Source organism: Scyliorhinus torazame, chromosome 15, assembly GCF_047496885.1.
Source record: "Scyliorhinus torazame isolate Kashiwa2021f chromosome 15, sScyTor2.1, whole genome shotgun sequence".
Classification (NCBI taxonomy): domain Eukaryota; kingdom Metazoa; phylum Chordata; class Chondrichthyes; order Carcharhiniformes; family Scyliorhinidae; genus Scyliorhinus; species Scyliorhinus torazame.
Genome location: NC_092721.1, coordinates 72,065,699 through 72,089,362, shown reverse-complemented (window position 1 = coordinate 72,089,362; position 23,664 = coordinate 72,065,699). Strand labels below are relative to the sequence as shown.

Here is a 23,664-nt window from a genome sequence, read left to right as displayed (position 1 = left end):
CCCAAATTTGACCTAAGTTCATCATTTGTGTACGATTAACCCACTCATATCATAAGTACTATATGAAGTGAACAACATACTTTTTCAGAGACATTTCCAAAATATTATTCAGAGATAAATAAGTTCTTGGTTAATGAGGGGATCAGGGGTTATGGGGCGAAGGCAGTAGATTGGGGATGAGAAACATATCAGCCATGATTGAATAGCGGAGCAGACTCAATGGGCCGAATGGCCTAATTCTGTTCCTATGTCTTATGGTCTTATGTCAGCAGCACTGCTTTGGAAAGTGGCTTCATTGGAACAGATGAGATTGAGGCAAAGGAACTGGGAGAATAGATTGGAGTCTTTACAGGATGTGGGGTGTGAAGAGTTGTATTAAAAAAAAATCTTTATTGTCACAAGTAGGCTTACATTAACACTGCAATGAAGTTACTGTGAAAATCCCTGTGTTGCCACACTCCAGCGCACTGAGGGAGAATGCAGAATGCTCAATTCACTTAACAGCACATCTTTTGGGATTTGTGGGAGGAAACCAGAGAATCCGGAGGAAACCCATACAGACACAGGGGGAACGTGCAGATTCCCCACAGTGACCCAAGCCGGGAATCGAACCTGGGACCCTGGTGTTGTGAAGCAACAGGGCTACCCACTGTGCCACCCTGCCGCCCATTTGAGATAGCTTTGGGAGTCGGTGGGCTTATCATGGATAATAGTAGACAGTCTAACCCAAGAAATGGAGATAGAGGGGTCAAGTAATGAGGGGTAAGTGCCGGAGATGGACCATGTGAAGGTGATAGAGGGAGGGAGAGGGAGGGAATTGGAAGCTAAATTGATAAAGTCGAAACAGACTTGGTGGTCCTTTTCCAGTTGGTGAGTCTGCTGTGTCACAAATGATCTATGTCTCTACGACTTGGGCAAAGACGTCCCCCAGGCATGTCCTAGCCAAGGTTTCACTCTCGTCTAACACCCAATATAGATTAACAGGTCATTATCACATTTGATTTTGGGCACTTGCAATTTACAAATTATCTCTCTGGTTTCCTATCCCCTACCAGTGATGACATTTCATTGAACCTATGTGGGATGCTCTGAGATTGTGGGAGCTGATAAATGCGAGTCTTTTTATATTTTGTTGTTGTTTTGTTTGGAGGGCCAAGGGGGTAACTCCTTAGGGGAGTTGCCCCCAGAGTCCATCCGAGGGCCACCAACCCCACTCACAATTCATGCCTCCTTTACCAGACACCCCATCCCCAGGGATCCCCTTAACAGGGAGACCCTCTCCCAGAATCCCACAAAGAGGGTAACCCCCCCTGGAACTCCCTAACTAAAGGGACTCCCCACATGCACCCCCCACACAGATCCCCAAACTAAAGGTATCCCCCCAGAAAGACTCCATAACTAAAGGGACCCCCCTCCAGGGACCCCATGAATAGGGAGAACCCCCCCCCCCCCCCCCCCAGGACCCCATAACTAAAGGGACTCCCACAGGGACACCCTGGCTAGAGGACAACCGTCCCCCCCCCCCCCCCTAGAAAAGAGACCACTGCCTGGAAGCTAGAGAGCAGTCCCAAAGGGCCAGTGAAAAATAAATTACAGCTGTAACACTTACCTGGAAGCTCCAAGTCTCCATTCCTTGAAAGAGAACAACTGTGACCTGTGTTTCAACCCTGCAGATCCATCAGTTGCAAGCTATTCTTAAGGTTCCAGTAGCAGGCTGTGATTGACAGCTTTCACAAATCAGGTGCAGCCTTGATTTATTCATCTTCCGTCATGAATCAATGACTCTAAGTTGTGAAATCCCACTGTTTAAAAACATTCACCACATAAAATAGAGGTTAGTGCATTGCAATCACACGCTTGAGTGATTGGAATGCACTTAGTGTTTGGAATGCACTTACCTCTCTTTGATGTTGTCAAAGTTTGTAAACATTGGGGTTTCACCTCTTAGAGTCACTGATCAATGAAGGGAGATAAATGAATCAAGGATGCAGCTGGTTTGTGGAAACTGTCCTATTACAGGGGTCCCGGAGGGAGTCTCTCTGTTACAGGGATCCCTGAGAGGGGGGCAGGTCTGGTCACCCCCGTACTTGTTGGGGGAGGGGTATTCTACACCATGCATAAATTTGCATGGCAAGGGATACAGAATTGCTTCCCAGGGGGATCGTAAAATGGTTGCGATTCTCCTCCGGCAGAAGAACATAGTCTCCTAAGCAGAGAATCCATCCCGATATTTCCAAATGTGAAGCCACAAAGACTGTGGAAGTATTTGCATTTAAGATTAGGTCAAACAAGAGTTGGTAATTCTAAAAGGAATTTTTAGATCACACTGTGTAAATTGTAAACACTCATACACAATGAATACAAGGGGTGGGCGAAATCTTCCCAGAATTTGTCAGTGTCGCATTCAGACTGAAAACCGGCGTGTAGCTCTCCAGGTACAGTACTCAGTGCACAGTCTGGGGGGTGGGGTGGTTTTCATCTCACTCTGGTGGGGTGGAGTCCTATAGAGCCAGATCAGAGTACCCTTATAGATGGCTCCCCAGTCTGCTACAAGAAGAAACTCCTCCACTGCCCCCACAAGCATCGGGGCACCACCTCCCCGCCCCCCCCAGCCCACAAGCATCGGGGCGCCACCTCTCCCCCTCCCCCCAGCCCCCAAGCATCGGAGCGCCACCTCTCCCCCTCCCCCCAGCCCCGAGGAACCGGGGCGCCACCTCTCCCCCACCCACAAACATCAGGATGCACCCCCCCAAACATCACATTCGTTCACTACACAGAAGGGGAACCTCCCCAATGGGGATCGCCAGTGGGTCAGCCCTGGCCCTGCCACACTAGCAATGGGCAGTGCCCAGGCATTTCCCTCTCCTCCCAGGGGCTATACTTAACCTTTGCGTTCCCGGCTTGTTCCCTTCAACTGCTTCTAATTTTTCCACACCTGTTGTGAATGTTGCCAATGTGACATCATTTCGGCAAAGTATGAATATTCAGTGAGGGGGGATACATATCGCGGGGAAGCCCTATAATGATATTTAAATGTATTAAAATTTATTGAAATGTGGTTCCCGCTCTCACAGGTGAGGGGTGTGGAAAATCAGGAAACAAGATCTCGTCTGCTCAAATCTCGTTTCCCAACTCTCAAGATTTTGGGCTCACAGCGCTGTTTACGCTGGCGGCTAACGTGGGCTCAAAATCGCCCCAGTAGGTCTCTCATACCTGAACATATAAAACTACTAAACCTGTCATATTCAGCCATGTAGTTCTCACTCCCCACCAATATTGGTACATAAACTCCCCACATAGGAATGATCCTCGAATCTGGTGAACTCTTACATAGGAGCAATGAGCTCAGGTACACAGCTCCCAAATATACCCTTTATATGTCAGATAAGTGCTGTGAACAGCTACTCTTCCTTAAGTGAACAGTCGGAGAGCTTCAAACTGCAAATGCTTGAAATTTAAAAATTAAAATGCTACAAATCCAGACAAGGCCATTCATCATCGAAAGAGAAGTTATCACATTTTGGGTATGCACTCTTATTTGAACTGAAGACTGGAGGATTCAAATGCACTTTAGTCAACTTGAACAGGAGAACAAAGAAGTGTGATGATTGGAAGATATTAGGGAATTGGATTAGAAACATAGTGGGCAATTTAAGGGTTAAAAGCCTTAGAGAGCCTTATTTATTTATCCTGAGGCAATGAGGTCAGTGCTGGGATAGAAGTCAGATAGAGACTCATTTTGAGAAGCTGTGGAGAGAGGAAGTTTGGAGAAAGCCGTTAGAGGGACAGGGTTTTCATAGAAAGGCTTTTGCAAGTGAAGTCGGACCTCTGATCTGGCTACACTGGTTTTTTTTGTGTGACCAGAGAGGCAGGTTTCTTTCCCAGATAGCTTAAAAAGTGATAATAGGAGACAAGGAAAAGATGGAATCAACACAAGTCGAAGCAGCCATTTAAATGCATTCAGCTAAAGTCTAAAGGGGTTCTCAAGAGCCAGAATCTGCTTTGTAGTGCAGGTATCACTTTAGGCCTTACCTGTTTAAATTGGATTGAGAGCTTAATGTTATTCATTAGGAAATTGAATAGTATTTTTAAGATGTATGTGGAAGCGGTTATTTTCAGGTTTGAAGATAAAACGTTTAATATTGGAGTTATAATAAAGTTTTGTTTTAAAATAACCAAGCCCTATTTCTTCATGCTATCACTCTTGGAGCGAATCGATCTTTCCACACTGTCTAAAAAAATAAAATTAAATATTGGGTTTTTCGGTCCAGTATCCTAGCCACTGTTGGGGTTGGATTGTAATAAAAGTGAGTATTAGGGTACGCCCAAAAGCTTAACCAGATGTAGATTTTAAGAAACATCTTAAAAAATTGTGGAGCATTTTAGGGGACAAAATTTCAGAGCACCAGGTCTCTAGCCATAGTCACCAATTGTGGAGCAATGCAAATTAGGGATGCACTGGAGTCAGAATTGGAAGGCTACAGATGTTCAGCGGATTGTAATGTTGGGAGAATGAAAAAGATGTGAACGGGAGGATGAGAATTTTAAACTTAAGGCATTGCAGGACTTGGAGCCAATGTAGGTCAGAGTGCATAGGGGTGCTGGATGAACAGGACTTGCTATGGGTTAAGATATGGTGAGGATAATTTTGGATATGCACATATTTATGGAGAGTGGAAGATAGGAGATCAACCAGGAGTGCACTGGAGTACAAAAGTTGCATTTCAAGGTTAGCTTTGATAGTCAATAATAGTTTAATGGGCTTCCAAAAACAATTGTTTGTTTTCATTTAAATTGCTAAAGGACATCATTAAAAAGGTCGCTGGAAGGGTCAGCATTTGCCCCCCATCCCTCATTGCCCTTGAACTGAGTAGCTTGCTAGGTAATTTCAAAGGGTAGTTAAGAGTCAACCACCTTGCTGTCAGTCTGGAGTCACATGTAGGCCAGACCAGGCAACAGATTTCCTTCCCAGAAGGACCTTAGTGAACCGGATGAGTTTTTTTTTTTTTTTTTACAACAATTGATGGTGGTTTCATGGTCATTATTGGCGAGACAAGCTTTATATTCGAGATTAATTGAATTTGGGATTTGAATTTGTGTCACCAGAGCATTGGTTTGGGCTTTTGGATTACCAATCCATAACACCAATACCATCATTCTAAGTCGAGATTAACAAATAGTAGTGCACAAATAATAACATGGACCAACCTGAGGATCAATCCAGTGATCTTCTAGCCTAGCGTTACATTAAGAGGAAGGAATCATTTCTTCTTCTCTTCCTTTCCGGAAGATGCCCTGGCACAATTCCATGTGTGCTGGTGACACAATGACCAAGAGTCACATGTCTCTGCAGAGTAAATAGGCTGCTTGACCACAAAATTAAAGCTTAACCCTACCCTGTTCTCACTTCGTCCATATGCATTCAATACCAGATAGCAACCAGTAGAAATCCAGACTTACCCCTCCCGAAACCTAAGGCATCAATTTGAAGTATGGTTCTTCTCTTGCCCAGTTGAGATTAGACCAGCTTTATTGGTTTATGAATGCATGTATTCCAGCATGGTCAGCATTACCCTCTTTCGTGGCCCTGTGAAAGTGGCGGTGGGTATCTCTCTCAAGACCATTTTAGGTCATGTGGTGTTAGCTCAGCCCATCCAGAGGATGGAGCTGAGATTTTGTGGTGTATTTGCCGCAGCTCATTATTGGATAAATTAATTAAGCCATCAGAAGCTATGGGATATTTCTAATCAGGTTATAAATCATGAAACTTGTATGGCAAGCTCAAACACAAATGAGCACTATTTATATACAATGGTGAGAGACAGCCTGGGAATGCATTGAGCATGTGGAACATCCCTTCAAAAAGGCATTTGTACAAAATACACACATTCTTACTTCTTGTTTGTTCCAAGGTCGTTCTCCTTTCAGGAAGCCTCAGGTAATGTCCTTCAGGCACCAGCAGCTCTTGTGGTCGCTTGCTCACAAAATGGACATCCAAGTGTAAGACTAAACATAGATAATCAATAGTCTATAGGACTACAATAAATCACTACAGCATCAACTCTATTTGCATTGAATGACCACCTATGTCCTTTTCTAGCTGGGGTCACTGGGCAGCCAACAGCACCCAAACGCTATTTCTTCTCTTCTTTGCCCAGGGTCATAGACTAATTAGGGACAGATTAATCTGAATAATTTATAAATCAATTGTGATTTAGTAGTACCACACTCCCCCCCCCCCCCCCACCCCACCCCCATTCTTTGATGGAATGTGGTTGTCACTGGCTAGGCAAGCATTTATTCCTCATCCTTAGCTTCCCTGGAGAGGGTGGTTTTCTCATCCTCTGTCTAGTGCAGGTATACCTATAGTACCGCCAGCAACAGAGTTCCAGAATTTTGATCCATTGGCAGTGAAGGAATGACATTACAGTTCCAAATCAGGGTGGGTATGGAACCTGTAGAGATACGTGCAGGTGGTGGTGTCTCCACCCATCTGCTGCCCTTGTACATCGAGGTGGTTGAGGTGAAGAGTTTGGAAGATGCTGTCGATGGAGATTTGGCAAGTTGCTGCACTGCATCTTGTAAATGGTACAACTACCGTTGTGTGTTGGTGGTGGAGGAAATGAATGTTAAAGGTGCAGGATTGTGGTGCCAATCAGGCTACATTAGATGGTAGACTGATTATGGGGAGATGGGAGGGGAGTTACTCACTGCAGAATCCCCAGTCACTGACCTGCTCTTGTAGTCACAGCATTTAGAAGGCTCGTCCAGTTCTAAATCTAGTTAGGATGGTAATACCTTTGAATTTCAGGGGAGGTAGTTAGATTCTCACTTGCTTGGCACCTGTGTGGAATGAGTGCAGAGTTGGAAGTCAGAACAATTGAGCCTCGCGTCAGAGACTTAAGCCCATCAGTTCAGTACAGCAGGAGTGTTGCATTGTCAGTAGTGCTGTCTTTTACTGAAATGTTATACCAGGCCCCGTCTGCACTCTTGGGTGGATGCCCAAGGCACTACACCACTGTGTTCTGGCCAGTATTTCGCCCTTAATTAACATCCACTAAAACGGACGATCAAGTCATTATTTGATTGCTGTTTTGTGAGACATTGCTATGCATTCCCTATGTGAAAAGTATTCAATTGGCTGTCAAGCAACTTATCCTAAGCTCATAAAATGTGTCATATAAATGGAAGTTTTTCTTTCTTAGTAGCACTGTTGATCCAGCAGTTATCTGACAAAAGATTAGAGATCATATCTTAAACTTGATCGATATGGTTTAGCTGTACACAAGGCCCATCCATACTTTTATGCGCCAAAGAGCCTACATTTGATTTTATTCACTGCTTCACAGAAGTTATGCAATGAAAAGAAACATTCAGACAGCAAAAAATGCTCTTCAGAGTAGAAGCAAAGGAATAGAAAATGTGCTATATTACAGCAATGTATTGCTGGAAATTACTTGGTACAACTTTAGATGGATTTACAATTCAATGGACATACAACAAATATTAGTTCACACACAAACTAAAATTACAACACAGTAATATATAGCAACAAAAATGATTTATTTTTTTAACTTTTGAATTTTGAGATGCCAGTGGAAATGTCAGTGGTTTTATTAACTCAAAAACAATATAAAATGTACCTCAATTTTGTTTTAAAAAGCTGGCAATCAGAATTTTCAAATATTGTTTCAACCTCAAAAATAGAACACTATGTACATTATTTACAAAAGCAAAGAAAGAAAATGTCTTCTAATATTTACACTGTTGAGCCAAAGGCTTCCGCTGCTAATAAAGAGCCCTTGAATGATGAAAAAAACCAGTAAGAGCTTCGCTAACAAGTAAATGCTCTTTCCTTCCTTACCCATTTGACTCCCAGTATAGATTGTACACATTTACAATAAAGAGAGAAGAATGAAGGTCACAATGAAACAACTTGAGTATTCTGATACTTCAGCTTTCATTTTAAATACATCAGGTTAGTGAAAAATGATTTTGATTTCTTTATAGTTAAGTAAAAATTAAGCTTACTTATCAGTATCAAGGTGTGAAAACAGGGCTAACTTCTAGGTTTAATTGAAGTACTCATGAACTTTACTGATACAGTCCGCATTTACAAGGAGTAATGTTCAACACAAACCATTCCACTGTGAGCAACACAGAACTTCCATTGCAAAGGCTATATTGTGGCAATCCAGAATGGTTACAAACATACAATTACAGGTTGGCAGGAAAAATTATTGCTTAGAGGCAGCGTAGTGTGCCTTAAGGAAATGTAAGGAATTTAGCTTTTACCACTCCAAACTTCTCTAATAACAAAATTATACAAAAGCAAATAGGAAATATCCAAAATAGCAAATGGTTCTCCTAAAATAATGTTTCTAACATCATCCACCACTGGCAACATCTTCCTAGCCCCCAACCAAGTGTAGTAGCACCTATTATTTGCAATCTTCTATTTACAACTTTAAACTAGACTTCGGTTAGGTTGATTTGAAAGTACTTCAAGTAAACCATCCTGAAATTACATTTTTGAAGATCTAGTTTTTAAAAAAAAAAGTGGGATTGGGGATGAGGAAGAGAACAGGGAAACCCTGCAGAGTCATTGGATGTCCACTACCCTGTGCTCCCCAGCTCGGAATACCATGTGGCTGGGAAGCATGCCCGCATTTGTGAGCACAATTACATGGGACTGCTGGGCTCTATGCTCGCCTTGCTGGCTGGTTCCTGCAGCTTCTTCCCGACACTCCTGCCTGGCCACAGCTTGTTTAGTCTCTGGTGCTTTTATCACAGATGCAAAGACTGTGCCTTGTGGTTGACTCACAACCTGCTGGCTGGTAGCTGCGAAGGTCACGACCGGAGTAGCAGCACTTACTGCGGCAGGTGACGACGTAGCTTGCGTTCCATTATTTAGTACCTTTGGACTGGTCGGAAGAACTTGCTGATCGCTGGTACCATGGACAGCAAAAGATGTTGGCGTAACTATCTTCGTAGAGAGCGAAGACCTATGCAAAGCAACATTTTCTTTCAGCACAGTTACTGGATGGGAAGATGGAATTGTTTGGAAAACAAACTTTGGAGAGGACATTGCTAAATCAGTGCTTGTGATCACAGTTGTTAGGGGGACAGTTTGTAGCGTGACAGTACCAACCCGCTGAGTTCCTGGTGACACAACCACTGGGACCTGTGACGATACCTTTATGGTTCTGGGGAAAGAGCAAATTCAGCAGATTAGATTCAGTACATTATGCAACAGTTTTTCTCGGTCCTACAAATGAGCGCAGCTATATTCTCCGGTTGATTTTCCAAAAAACCACTGGACCCGGTCATCTTAAACCATCAGATAGCTCAGTGACTAGAGACAGCCTTTGACATGTTCCTGAATTGGATAAGAAATAATTCAGGTTTTACCCTGATCTGTGCTGCTGCTCGATCCTAACCAATGCAGTTAGAACACAGCAATTAGCCTGTTATGCCTTGTGGCTGGGCTTAATCAGCTAGACTTTCTTGTTACTATTCTCTGATTCCAGTGAAAAATGTGTTTGTGCAGACACTTGAGTAAAGGCTGCACCTAGTTGCAGCCCATCAAACCAGATAACCCGCCGACATCCTCTCCTGGGTCACACCAATGTCATTGCATGTTTCTAAGAATGGTGGTGGTGGTGGTGGTGGGGGGGGGGGGGGGGGGGGGGGGGGGGAAGAGATAAGGAAACATTACAATAATTCCTAACAGTAGCATTAACACTTCAGATATACACAATCCTACAAAAACAAAGTTTGAATTCAAAGATCAATGGGGACAAAAACTGGCTTTTGATGACATTCAAAGAATACAAACAACACTCTTTGTAAATGCAATCAATCAGTTATAATCTAGACATCGTTCAGAGATTCTGTTTTTCTGAGTTCAACCTAGTCTAGAAATCAATTAGTCTGTATGAGTTTGAAGTATTAGATAGCAACACCAACATAGGCAGGGACAGTGGGCCAATCACCCCCTCAAACCTGTTCTACCAGACAAATACGTCAACATTTGCTTGCCGTTGCTCCATAACTCATAATACCCTTACATAATAAGAATCTACCCTTCTCAGTTTTGAAACGCCAATTGTCCTAGAGTCCACGGTATTTTGGAGAAAGTTTGTGAGAGCGCGAGTGAGGGAGAGCGCGAGTGAGGGAGAGCGCGAGTGAGGGAGAGTGCGAGTGAGGGAGAGCGCGAGTGAGGGAGAGCGCGAGTGAGGGAGAGCGCGAGTGAGGGAGAGCGCGAGTGAGGGAGAGCGCGAGTGAGGGAGAGCGCGAGTGAGGGAGAGCGCGAGTGAGGGGGCGCGCGAGAGAGGGCGCGCGAGAGAGGGCGCGCGAGAGAGGGCGCGCGCGCGAGAGAGGGCACGCGAGAGAGAGAGCGAGAGAGAGAGAGAGCGCGAGAGAGAGAGCGCGAGAGAGAGCGCGAGAGAGAGAGCACGAGAGAGAGAGCACGAGAGAGAGAGCGCGTGAGAGAGAGCGCGTGAGAGAGAGCGCGTGAGAGAGAGCGCGTGAGAGAGAGCGCGTGAGAGAGAGCGCGTGAGAGAGAGCGCGTGAGAGAGAGCGCGTGAGAGAGACAGCGCGTGAGAGAGAGCGCGTGAGAGAGAGCAGAGAGAGAGCATGAGAGAGAGAGCGCAAGAGAGAGAGCGCAAGAGAGAGAGAGATTGAGAGAGGGGGAGAGATTGAGAGATTTCATAGAATTTACAGTGCAGAAGGAGGCCATTCGGCCCATCGTGTCTGCACCGGCTCTTGGAAAGAGCACCCTACCCAAGGTCCACACCTCCACCCTATCCCCACAACCCAGTAACCCCACCCAACACTAAGGGCAATTTTGGACACTAAGGGCAATTTAGCATGGCCAATCCACCTGACCTGCACATCTTTGGACTGTGGGAGTAAACCGGAGCACCCAGAGGAAACCCACGCACACACAGGGAGGATATGCAGACTCCACACAGACAGTGACCCAAGCCGGAATCGAACCTGGGACCCTGGATCTGTTAAGCAATTGTGCTATCCACAATGCTATCGAGAGAGAGAAAGAGAGAGAAAGCGATTGAGAGAAAGAGGTAGTGTGAGAGATATTGTGAGAGAGAGAGAGAGAGAGAGATAGTGAGAGAGAGAGAGAGAGATAGTGAGAGAGAGAGAGAGAGAGATAGTGAGAGAGAGAGAGAGAGATAGTGAGAGAGAGAGAGAGATAGTGAGAGAGAGAGAGAGAGATAGTGAGAGAGAGAGATAGTGAGAGAGAGATAGTGAGAGAGAGAGAGATAGTGAGAGAGAGAGAGATAGTGAGAGAGAGAGATAGTGAGAGAGAGAGATAGTGAGAGAGAGAGATAGTGAGAGAGAGAGATAGTGAGAGAGAGAGATATTGAGAGAGAGAGCGCGGAGAGAGAGAGATATTGTGAGAGAGAGATATTGGGAGAGAGAGAGAGATAGTGTGGGAGAGAGATAGTGTGGGAGAGAGATAGTGTGGGAGAGAGATAGTGTGGGAGAGAGATAGTGTGGGAGAGAGATAGCGTGGGAGAGAGATAGCGTGGGAGAGAGATAGCGTGGGAGAGAGATAGCGTGCGAGAGAGATAGCGTGCGAGAGAGATAGCGTGCGAGAGAGATAGCGTGCGAGAGAGATAGCGTGCGAGAGAGATAGCGTGCGAGAGAGATAGCGTGCGAGAGAGATAGCGTGCGAGAGAGATAGCGTGCGAGAGAGATAGCGTGCGAGAGAGATAGCGTGCGAGAGAGATAGCGTGCGAGAGAGATAGCGTGCGAGAGAGATAGCGTGCGAGAGAGATAGCGTGCGAGAGAGATAGCGTGCGAGAGAGATAGCGTGCGAGAGAAATTGTGAGCGAGGGAGATTGTGAGAGTGAGAAAAGCGATTTCCAAAAGAGATTGTGTGGAAAGAGAGATACATAATTTCTCTAAATGAAAAGCAGTTGCTGGAAAGCTGAAATAAAACAGAATATGCTGGAAATACTCAGCAGATTATGCAGCATCTGTGGAGAAACATTTCAGGTCGATAACCATTCATCAGTACTATGAAAAGTTTGAGATGTAATAGGTTTTGAGCAGGGGTGGGTGGGGCAAAGGCACAAGGAAGAGAGGAGAGATTAAATGACAGATGAGTTAGTCTTCCGGGGCCAAATGGAGTGGTGATGGGGCGAGAAAAGGAAGAAACAAAGAATGCCTAGAGAAAACGAAGAGTTTAAGGTCTGAAATTGCTCAACTCTACCTTGAGCTTTTATTGCTTTATTCATACTTTCTCGCCTGGATGTTCGAGCTCTAAATTTAAGATTCTTCCCTTGTTCATAATTGATCCTACCAGAGGGAATTATTCCTTTGTGTCAACATTATTGATGTATTGATTATTTCACCTACTCAAGAAATGGTCTGCAACCTTTTATTCTCTTTAGAAACTCGTTCACACAACAATGGTTTGGTTTTACCTCATGGACGGTATTGGCGTGGAGACTGGTTCGTTTCTGGTGATGACCTTTTGCTCTTTGTGAAGAGGCGGAGCTGACTGCACGAGCTGTACGGTCCTCAGAACGCTGGTTTGCTGCATCGTTTGAGCGGTCTGCACACCTTTCATCACTTCTGGTGGGAGTAGGTGCACGGACCGCTGCACAGTCTCCCCAACTGTTGCCTTCAGGGAGCTGACCACAGTAGTGGGCTGAAGCGAGACTTTCTTGACGCTTGGCATCAGACGTGAAATAACCCTGGGCTGCTGGGTTTGGATACTGCTCATCACTATTGATTGCGGGACAGTTGCAGGCGATCGGGCTGCTGAAGCTGCAGGAAGCATATAGGCTGCAAGGTTAGGTGGATTCTCCTGGGTTACCGAACTAGAGCTGGGGTCACCATCATCAATGTTCACTAGATTCTTGGGCATCTCCTTGAACTGATACACTAAACGCTGGCCCTCCACCTTGGCAAGGATTCCTCTTTGGTAATAGTACCTGCAGATGAAAGAATAGGATCATTCAAATTTGGGAAAATAAATATACAAATATGCCACTTGGAATCAGAATTTCTAAAAACTTTAGACTAAATAAAGTCATGCAGAAACTCCTTGCACCATAGCACATCACAATCAATGTAAAACAAAAATCCATCATAGACATAACAAAAATCACATTGAACTAGGAAAATGTCAAAATCCTCAAATTCTGACCTATTCCTACAAACCACTTGCGCACAAAACAAATGCTGCCCTCCAGTTTACACATAGCATAGAAGGAGGCCATATAGCACTCTGCCAGCTCTATGTAAAACTCACCTGGTCCCACTCACCCGCCCCTTTCCCCATGGACCTTCAAATGTTTTCTCAGATAATCATCCACTTCTCTTTAGAAAACCAGGTTGAATCTGCTTCCATCACACTCTCAGGTGTTGCGTCCTTGATCTCAATCCCTCAATACATTTAAAAAGATTTTCTTCTCGTTGCCTTTGCTTATTTGCCAATTGGCGTGAATCTGTGTCCTCTGGGTCTGAACTCTTCGCCTGGAACAGTTTCTCCTCATCTAATCTGTCCAGACCCCTCCTGCTTTTGAGCACCTCTGCTGAATCTCCTCTATAAGGAGATCAACATAAACTTTGCCAATCCATCCACATAACTCCATTCCTGTAAAGCTTTTCTGCACCCTCTTTAAAGCGTTCAGATCCTTCCTGCAGTACCCTGAACTGGACACAATCTTGCAGTCGAGGTCAATATAGGGTTTAAAAAAAAATTCTTGAGCTGTTGGGGGAGGGGTTTAAACTAATTTGGCATGGGGGATGGGTTATGGAGTGGAGGTAGAGTGGGGTGACATACAGCCAAATATAGAAGAATCTCCAGGCCGAGACGAGATGTATCTCAGCAGCTGTGGGAGGCAAGGGAAGGGATTGCAGAGGCTCTGACAATTTCTCTGTTCAAAGGAAAGGTTCCAGAGGAATGGAAGACAGCTAATGGAGCACCATTATTCAAGGAGTGTGGCCGGGATGAACCTGGAAATTATAGGCCAGTGAGTCTAACTTCAGTGGCAAACTAGTGGAAAAATTCTGAGAGACAGAACTAATCTTCACTTGAGTCATATAAAAATATTTTTATCCAAACAAAATTTTTATTATTATAAACAAAATACAACAAATCCCAACCCCATATTATTCCTGAAGTGCACCCACCCAGTCCCCCCCAATCCCCCTTCATAAAGTAAACAAAACCTTAATCAAACTAAAAAGGCAAACACCACCCCCCCCCCCAAACAGCTGACAGTAACCAGTTCCCTGAAAAAGGAGATGAAGGGCTTCCACCTCGAGTAGAACCACCGACCCTCATGGTATATTTCTTGAGTTGCAAAAATTCCATCAGGTCCCCCAACCAAGTCAAGGCCTTAGGCGGCACCAGAGATCTCCACCCAAGCAGAACTCGCCTCTTAGCTATTAGCGAAGCGAAGGCTGGGACATCTGCCCTCGGCCCTGTCCGCAGCACCAGTGATACTCCAGAATGTCCACCAACAGGCACAGCTCCAGTTGAACACCCAAAATCCCAAACATTGTATCAAAAAAGGAGACTCAGAAACTAATAAGCTTGGGGCTAGACCAAAACATGTGCATGTGATTCGCTGCCCCCCCCCGAACATGGTTCACACCTATCCTCCACCCCCGGAGAAGAATCCACTCATACATGCCCTAGTCAGGTGCACCCTGTGAATCACCTTGAACTGGATCAGGCTTATGAGGATGTGAAGTTGACCCTGTGAAGAACCTCACTGCACCACCCAAGACCAAACTCTTTTATCTCCTCCACCGGTGCCTGCTCAGTCGCCAGCATCTGCTCACAGACCTCAAAATCCTACCCTCCCCTAACTCGGCCAAGGACAGGACCCTGTACACAAGCAAGGGCAATGGCACCAGAGAAAATGAAGACAGCTTCTTGCGTAAAACAAATGTTCACCAGACAGTGTCTGAATACATACCCTCTCGGAAGCCTAAACTTCTCTAACAATTCGTCTGGGCCGGCTAAACCTCTCCAACCCTTCCCTCTCCATGCCCTAAACGACAAATCCAAGTCAGACAGCACAAACCTGTAGTTCCTGCAAATCGGAGCCAACAGCGACATGGAGCCCAGTTTAAAATGCTGCCTAAACTGATACTAAATCCTCAAAGTGGCTACCACCACCAGGCTCGAGGAGAATCTACCAGGGGAACAAAGGGAGTGGAGCTGTAACCGGGGCCCTCGGACTTGACCCTGGGCACGAAACCTCTCTATCTGTCCCCATACAGAGCACAGATCCTCAAATCCCCTGCACCTTTCCCAGTAACAGCATAACAGATAAGGTAATGATCACCACTACCCGACAAAAGCCTTGGGAAGTAAGACTGGGAGACACTGGAACAAAAACAAAACCTCGGAAGAATAATCATCTTCACCGTCTTGTACCCTTCCCGCTAAAGTCGAGGGAGGGCATCCCACCTTTTCAAATCAGCCTTCACTCCATCCACCAGACTAGAAAAGTTAAGTTTATGGAGCGTGGCATCAAGATACCGGAAGCTAGTCTTGGCTGGACGAAACGGCAGCTGCCCCAGAACAGCTCCCCTTCCTGAAGATTTCACCGGAAAAAAAAAATCACTCGAGCCCAAATTTAGCTTGTACCCCGAAAAGGAGCTAAACCTCTTGAGCAGCTCCATTATCTCCCCCATATTGGACAGAGGGTGCGTAATATATGCGCTGTTAGGTGAATTGGACATTCTGAATTGCTGTTAGGTGAATTGGACATTCTGAATTCTCCCTCAGTGCACCCGAACAGGCGCTGTAGTGTGGCGACGAGGGGATTTTCACAGTAACTTCATTGCAGTGTTAATGTAAGCCTACTTGTGACACTAATAAAGATTATATAGTAACAGATTGTCCGCATACAAGGACATCCTATTCTCCCTCCCCCCACTCTCTATCCCCTGATCCTTGCAGAACACCACCAGCTACAGATCTCCATTCTAAAAAACTTCCACCGCTACTCTGTCTTCTATAACCAAGCCAGTTGTGTATCCATTTAGCCAGCCCATCCCGAATTCCATGTGATTTTAGTTTTAGATCTTGGGGCTGTTCGCAGATCGAGGCTCCATTTTGGACGACAGCCCTGAACATGCCCCCCCAACCACGCCTCCCCTCATCTACACCCCTCCCCTCACCCCCCAAAGCTCTTTAGCTCCCTGGAACCCACCCTCACCCTCCTCCAATTGGCCAGCCCCTCCCAGTCTCCGAGACCCAACCCTGGCAGTGCCATCCTGGGAACCTTGACATCGGCAGCCTGGCACTTCCAGGGTGGCACTGCCAAGGTGCACAGGTGCCAGGGGATTGCCAGGATACCACCCTGCACTGTCCCCGACCACTCAGGGGTTTCTAATGTACCACCCCCCAAGGTGCCGTTTCACCTGGTTCATGTTTGTGAAGAAGTGTGTTAAACAGTGCTCTAGCGAGGTCTCGCAGGCACCACCGTCGACTTCTGGGCACCATGTAATCTGGCATCCGGGTATCCAAATTAGCTTAATTGCTCATATAAATATGCAGATCTGGATCTTGCTCAGCGAGGATGAGACTTGGGGCTCTGCCGGTATTCACCCGGTGCGCCCGGATGTCAGCCGGGTGCAGTGCGATCGCTAAACCGCACCCGATGACTCTTTTCATAGAATCTACAGTGCAGAAGGAGGCCATTCGGCCCATCGAGTCCACACTGGCCCTTGGAAAAAGCACCCCACTTAAATCCACACCTCCACCCTATCCCCACACCTCCACCCTATCACCGTAACCCCAACTAATCGTTTTTGGACACTAAGGGCAATTTAGCATGGCCAAGCCACCTAACCTGCACATCTTTGAACTATGGGAGGAAACCGGAGCACCCGGAGGAAACCCACGCAGACACGGGGAACATGCAGACTCCGCACAGACAGTTACCCAAGCCGGGAATCGAACTTGGGACCCTGGAGCTGTGAAGCAATGGGGCTAACCACTGTGCTACCATGCTGCCCTGCCACTTTCAAAGATTTGTGCACATATGCTGCCAGGTTCTGCAGCTCCTGAACCCTTGTTAGAATTTTATTTTTCTAAAACGCATTTTATTCAAACTTGTATCAAAGTAGGTTACAGCAAATAAACACCCCGGGAAAAATTCTTTCCAACAATCAATTCTACAGTTTGTACAGATTTTTCTCCTTTTTCACCCCCTAACCCTCCCCATCACCCTCCCCCCCCCCCCCCCCCCTCACGACGAACAGCTCCTCAAACACGGTCACAAACATCCCCTGCCTTTTCTCAAACTCCCCTGCTGAGCCCCTTAACTCATACTTTATCTTCTCTAACCGCAGGAAGTCATAAGGTCTCCCAACCATGCTGCTACCCCCGGTGGCGTTGCCGACCGCCACTCCAGCAAAATCCGTCGCCGTGCAATCAGAGAGGCGAAGGCTATGACATCGGCCTTACTCCGCTCCATGAGCACCGGCTTCTCCGAAACCCCAAATATCGCCACCAAAGGGTCCGGGTCCACTCCCTCCTCCGCTATCCTGGCTAAGACTGTGAACACTCCCGCCCAGAATCTTCCCAATTTTTCACAACCCCAAAACATGTGCATGTCATTAGCTGGCCCCCGCCCACACCTCTCACACTCATCTGCTACCCCCTGAAAGAACCCGCTCATTCTCACCCGAGTCATATGCACCCTGTGCACCACCTTAAATTGTATCACGCTCATCCTTGCACAAGCGGTCCCGTTTACCCTTAGCAGTGCCTCACTCCGTACTCCCCAATTGATCTCCATTCCCAACTCTGCTTCCCATTTCTCCTAGAACTTCACCACCCGCTCGCCTCCCTGCTCCCCCAGCCACTTATATATATCCCCAATTCTTCCCTCCCCTTCCACATCCGGATGCAGCAGTCGCTCCAGCAGGGTGTATCCCGGCAATCGAGGGAACCCCTTCCAGATCTTTTGTGCAAAGTCCCTAACCTGCAGATACCCGAACTCACTACCCCTCGGCAGCTCTACCCTCTCCCTTTGCTCCTCCAGACTGGCAAACGCTTCCTCCAAGTACAAATCCCTCACCTTGACCAGCGTGCCCACTTCCCTCCACCTCCTGTATACACTATCCACCCCCCCCCCGGCTCAAACCCATGATTCTCGCACAGCGGCGTTAGCACCGACATCCCTTCCACCCTAAAATGCCTCCTCAGCTGATTCCATATCTTCACCGTGGACTGCACCACTGGGCTCCCTGAATACCTACTCGGAGCCATTGGCAATGCTGCTGTCACCATAGCGCTCAAACTAGACCCCTTACAAGAATCCTCCTCCATCCTAACCCACTCTACCCCTTCTCCTTCCCACCACCGCCGCACCTTGTCCACATTCGCCGCCCAATAATAATGAAGCAAGTTTGGCAACACCAACCCCCCCCTGCTGCCTCTGCCTCTGTAGCAGGGTCCTCCCGACCCTCAGCACTTTCCCCGCCCATACAAAGTCAGAGATGATTGTGCCCACTTTCCGAAAAAAGGTCTTTGGTATAAAGATCGGGAGTGCCTGAAAGATAAACAACCCTTGTTAGAATTGTATCCTTTGTTTTGTATTGCCCCTCCTCAACCTCCCCACCAAAGTGATTAACTTCACATTTCTCTGCATTTAATCTCATCTGGATGAAATTGTGGTCTGGATACCCGAGGCTTAGTCATTAATATAGATTAAGAAAAACAGGATCCTCGTAATGTCCCTTAAGTAACCTCACTATAACCCTCCCTCCAACCAGCAAAAAAAACATTCACTGTAGCTTTGTTTCCTGTCACTCTGCCAACTTCATACCAGTGTGCTAGTTTTTCATGGGTTTTAACTTTGCTGACAGCTTATGTGGCTATCTTTTTGAAGTCCATGTACACCGTACCAACTGCATTACACTAATTAACCCTCAGTTACTTCATTAAAAACCGCGATCATTTGCTGCTTCACACCATACATAATTATTGATATGGAGAGTAATTTGATTAAAGCATTCATTCCTTATACAGGAATGGGTCAAACATCTCAACATACATTATTTCTCTCCAACAATACACCTTGCTCAAATCAGGTGACTAATTCAAGATAATCAAGACCACAGTACCCTTTATCCACCAAAACCTGCTGCTCTGTGGGATCTTTATCTGCCCAATGTGATGAGCACTGTTTATGAAAAAAAAAAACTCCTGCCCCTGGAGCCAGCAGAATGGCGGGAACATTTTTGGTGTTGGTCTTCCGCAAATAGGGAAATGCCAAGTTCAGTTTGATGCTGGACATTGGAAGACCCACCACAGAACCATCACAATTCTGAAATCCCTGAGTGCTACCCTAGTATCTGTCTAGATTCATGGAATCATAGAATTCTTACAGTGCAGAAGGAGGCCCACACCGATCCTCGGAAAGAGCCCCTTTCTTAGGTCCACTCCCCCACCCTGTCCCTGTAACCCCACCTATCCTGAACCTCTTTGGATACAAAGGGGAAATTTTATCATGGCCAACCCACCCAACCTGCATATTTTTTGGATTGTGGGAGAAAACGAGGAAACCCACGCAGACATGGGGAGAAAGCGCAAACTCCAGTCACCCAAGGCCGAATTGAACCCGGTTTCCTGGCACTGTGAGGCAGTAGTGCCAACCACTGTGCCACCTTCAGATTATATCCTCAGACCCTAGAATCATAGAATATACAGCGCAGGAGGCGGCCATTTGGCCATCGAGTCTGCACCGGGCCTTGGAAAGACCATCCCACTTAAGTCCACGTCTCGACCCTATCCCCGTAACCCCACCTAACCTTTTTGGACACGAAGGGCGATTTATCATGGCCAATCCACCTAACCTGCACATCTTTGGACTGTGGAAGGAAACCGGAGGAAACCCACGCAGACACGGGGAGGACGTGCAGACTCCACACAGACAGTGACCCGGGAATCGAACCTGGGACCCTGGAGCTGTGAAGCAACTGTGCTACCCACTGTGCTGCCCCTAAGATTCTAAATCTTTTTGAGCTTCGACTGGAACAAAGATTTAAAGGACCAGGTGTCACATTTATCTCTAGTTATACACTCTCTTACAGCAATCGTTCATCTCAATGATCCTTTGGGCTAGGTCATTCAGCTAATTTCAAACATTCCCCGCAACAGAATTAAAAAAAAAAATATTCCTATTGAAGAACTCGCAAAGTATTTGATCATTGAAAGAGTATGAGCAGAGAAACCAGGTAGTCTGCAATGACAATAGTAAGAAGTCTTACAACACCAGGTTAAAGTCGAACAGGCTTGTTTCAATATCATTAGCTTTCGGAGCGCTGCTCCTTCCTCAGGTGAATGAAGAGGTATGCCTCACGCGAGTGGGTGGTGGGCGGGTGTCGGAAGAGTCGCGGAGCCGTCCGTCGTGGCGTTCCTGATTGCGCAAATTCGCACACAACAGCCACAGCAGCCAGCTTTTAACAATGCCGGCTGTGAGAGGCCTTCAAAATGACGGCCGCAACCATTAGGGAAAAAAAAGCGCTCATCAGTGCGCATGCACAGAACCATGTGGTTCCGTAAGCTCCAATAAGGAAAACTGATGATGCAGCATTTAAAGGCAAGATTTCACCCAAAATGTGAAGGTGCTTTTTTCCTAATTATGAATTTCTTTCCTATTTCTGATCCCAAAACCAACTGAGCTACCAGCATCTAAGTAGCCAAATCCTGTGTTACTCTGAATTACGGTGAATATAGCACCACATTCGGCCAACCAGCCCATGTCCACATTTCTGCTTCATTCGGAACACAATTGAGCATAAGGCACTATTCATACATGAGAGAAAACAAGTGGAGATACAAAAGAACATTCTGGCCAGCCAACCAGCCCACACCTCGGAATTGAATGAAATGCAAATTGATACAGGAGCAAATACCTTATTCCTCATGTCTTTCAAAATATGAAGCAGCTACTGGTCTGGCCGGGTGGACAGAAAAGCAGCAAATGGAATACAACCCAGGGAAATGTGAGGTGATGCATTTGGGGTGGTCAAACAAGGCAAAGAATGACACAATAAATAGGAGACTGGGAATGTCCAGAACTTTGTTGTAGAAATGATCTGTCCATCAATGTGTTACTTGATCCATGTATCAGTGCCATTCAGGTGGATGAGGGTAAAACAGTTGATGTGGTGTATATGGATTTCAGTAAAGCATTTGATAAGGTTCCCCACGGTAGGCTACTGCAGAAAAAACGGAGGCATGGGATTCAGGGTGATTTAGCAGTTTGGATCAGGAATTGGCTAGCTGGAAGAGGACAAAGGGTGGAGGTTGATGGGAAATGTTCAGACTGGAGTCCAGTTACTAGTGGTGTACCACAAGGATCTGTTTTGGGGCCACTGCTGTTTGTCATTTTTATAAATGACCTGGAGGAGGGCGTAGAAGGAAGGGTGAGTAAATTTGCAGATGACACTAAAGTCGGTGGAGTTGTGGACAGTGCGGAAGGATGTTACAAGTTACAGAGGGACATAGATAAGCTGCGGCGCTGGGCTGAGAGGTGGCAAATGGAGTTTAATGCAGAAAAGTGTGAGGTGATTTATTTTGGAAGGAATAACAGGAAGACAGAGTACTGGGCTAATGGTAAGATTCTTGGCCGTGTGGATGAGCAGAGAGATCTTGGTGTCCATGTACATGGATCCCTGAAAGTTGCCACCCAGGTTGAGAGGGTTGTTAAGAAGGCGTACGGTGCGTTAGCGTTTATTGGTAGAAGGATTGAGTTTCGGAGCCATGAGGTCATGTTGCAGCTGTACAAAACTCTGGTGCGGCCGCATTTGGAATATTGCGTGCAATTCTGGTCGTCGCATTATAGGAAGGATGTGGAAGCATTGGAAAGGGTGCAGAGGAGATTTACCAGAATGTTGCCTGGTATGGCGGGAAGATCTTATGAGGATAGGCTGAGGGACTTGAGGCTGTTTTCGTTAGAGAGAAGAAGGTTAAGAGGTGACTTAATTGAGGCATACAAGATGATCAGAGGATTAGATAGGGTGGACAGTAAGAGCCTTTACCTCGGATGGTGATGTTTAGCACGAGGGGACATAGCTTTAAATTGAGGGGAGATAGATATGTCAGAGGTAGGTTCTTTACTCAGAGAGTAGTAAGGGCATGGAATGCCCTGCCTGCAACAGTACTGGACTCGCCAACACCAAGGGCATTCAAATGGTCATTGGATAGACATATGGACGATAAGGGAATAGTGTAGATGGGCTTTAGAGTGGTTTCACAGGTCGGCGCAACATCGAGGGCCGAAGGGCCTGTATTGCGCTGTAATGTTCTATGTTCTAAGATCTGTGGACATGCACGCCCAGATCTCTCTGACGCTCTATATTCCTAAGTGTTTTGATATTTACGGCATATTTCCCCTTCGTGTTAGTCCTACCAAAATGCATTACTTCACATTTGTCTGTATTAAACTCCATTTGCCATTTCTCTGCCCAAGTCTCCAACCTATGTTCTGCTGTGCCTTCTGACAATCCTCAACACTATCTGCCACTCCACCAACCTTGTGTCATCCGTAAACCTACTAATCAGACCGGCTACATTTTCCTCCAATTCGTTTATGTACACTGCAAACAACAGATGTCCCAGCACAGATCCCTTTGGAACACCATTAGTCACAACCTTCCATTCAGAAAAATATCCTTCTCCTGCTACCTTTTGCCTTCTGTGACCGAGCCAGTCTGTATCTACCATACCACCTCACCTCTGATCCTGTGTGACTTCACCTTTTGTATCAATCTGCCATGGGGCACCTTGTCAAAGGCTGTACTGAAGTCCATGCAAACAACATCCACCACCCTCCCCTCATCAATCATCTTTGTCACCTCCTCAAAAAACTCGATCAAGTTAATGAGGCATGACCTCCCCTTCACAAAACCATGCTGTCTATTGCTTATGAGTCCATTTGTTTCCAAATGGGTATAAATCATGCCCCTGGAATTCTCTCCAATAATTTACCTACTACCGACGTGAGGCTCACCGGCCTATAGTTTCTAGGATTATCCCTGCCACCTTTCTTAAACAGTGGTACCACATTAGCTGTTCTCCAGTCCTCTGAGATCTCACCTGTAGCCAATGTGGATGCAAAGATGTCAGTCCAGGTCCCAATTTCCTCCCTTGCTTCCCTCAGTATTCTGGGGTAAATCCCATCTGGTCCAGGGGACTTATCTACCTTAATTTAAAAAAAAAAAAATACCCAATGCCTCCTCCTTTTCAATGCTCCTCCTTTTCAATGCTAACATGATTCAGACTGTCCACACACCCTACCCAAGAATCATCTTCCACAAAGTCCCTTTCTTTGATGAACACTGATGCAAAGTACTCATTTGGTACCTCGCCAATTTCTTCTGACTCACACAGCACGGTAGGATTGTGGATAGCACAATTGCTTCACAGCTCCAGGGTCCCAGGTTCGATTCCGGCTTGGTTCACTGTCTGTGCGGAGTCTGCACATCCTCCCAGTGTGTGCGTGGGTTTCCTCCAGGTGCTCCGGTTTCCTCCCACAGTCCAAAGATGTGCAGGTTAGGTGGATTGGCCATGATAAATTGCCCTTAGTGTCCAAAATTGCCCTTAGTGTTGGGTGGGGTTACTGGGTTATGGGGATAGGGTAGAAGTGT

The 23,664-nt window shown here is 46.3% G+C and overlaps 1 protein-coding gene across 12 annotated transcripts in view; it reads right to left on the bottom strand.

Annotated features, from left to right (window-relative positions):
- Positions 1-7,405: 7,405 nt before the first annotated feature.
- Positions 7,406-23,664, bottom strand: part of LOC140391621 (ETS-related transcription factor Elf-1-like) — a 247,651-nt gene continuing 231,392 nt past the window's right edge. For all 12 annotated transcript variants that reach the window (XM_072476285.1, XM_072476296.1, XM_072476292.1 and 9 more), the window contains 2 exons: positions 12,456-12,968; positions 7,406-9,206 (listed from right to left, as the gene is read on the bottom strand). In XM_072476285.1, the coding sequence (XP_072332386.1) occupies positions 8,603-9,206; positions 12,456-12,968 (1,117 nt within the window). In that variant the 3' untranslated portion in view covers positions 7,406-8,602. The remainder of the gene's footprint in view (positions 9,207-12,455; positions 12,969-23,664) is intronic.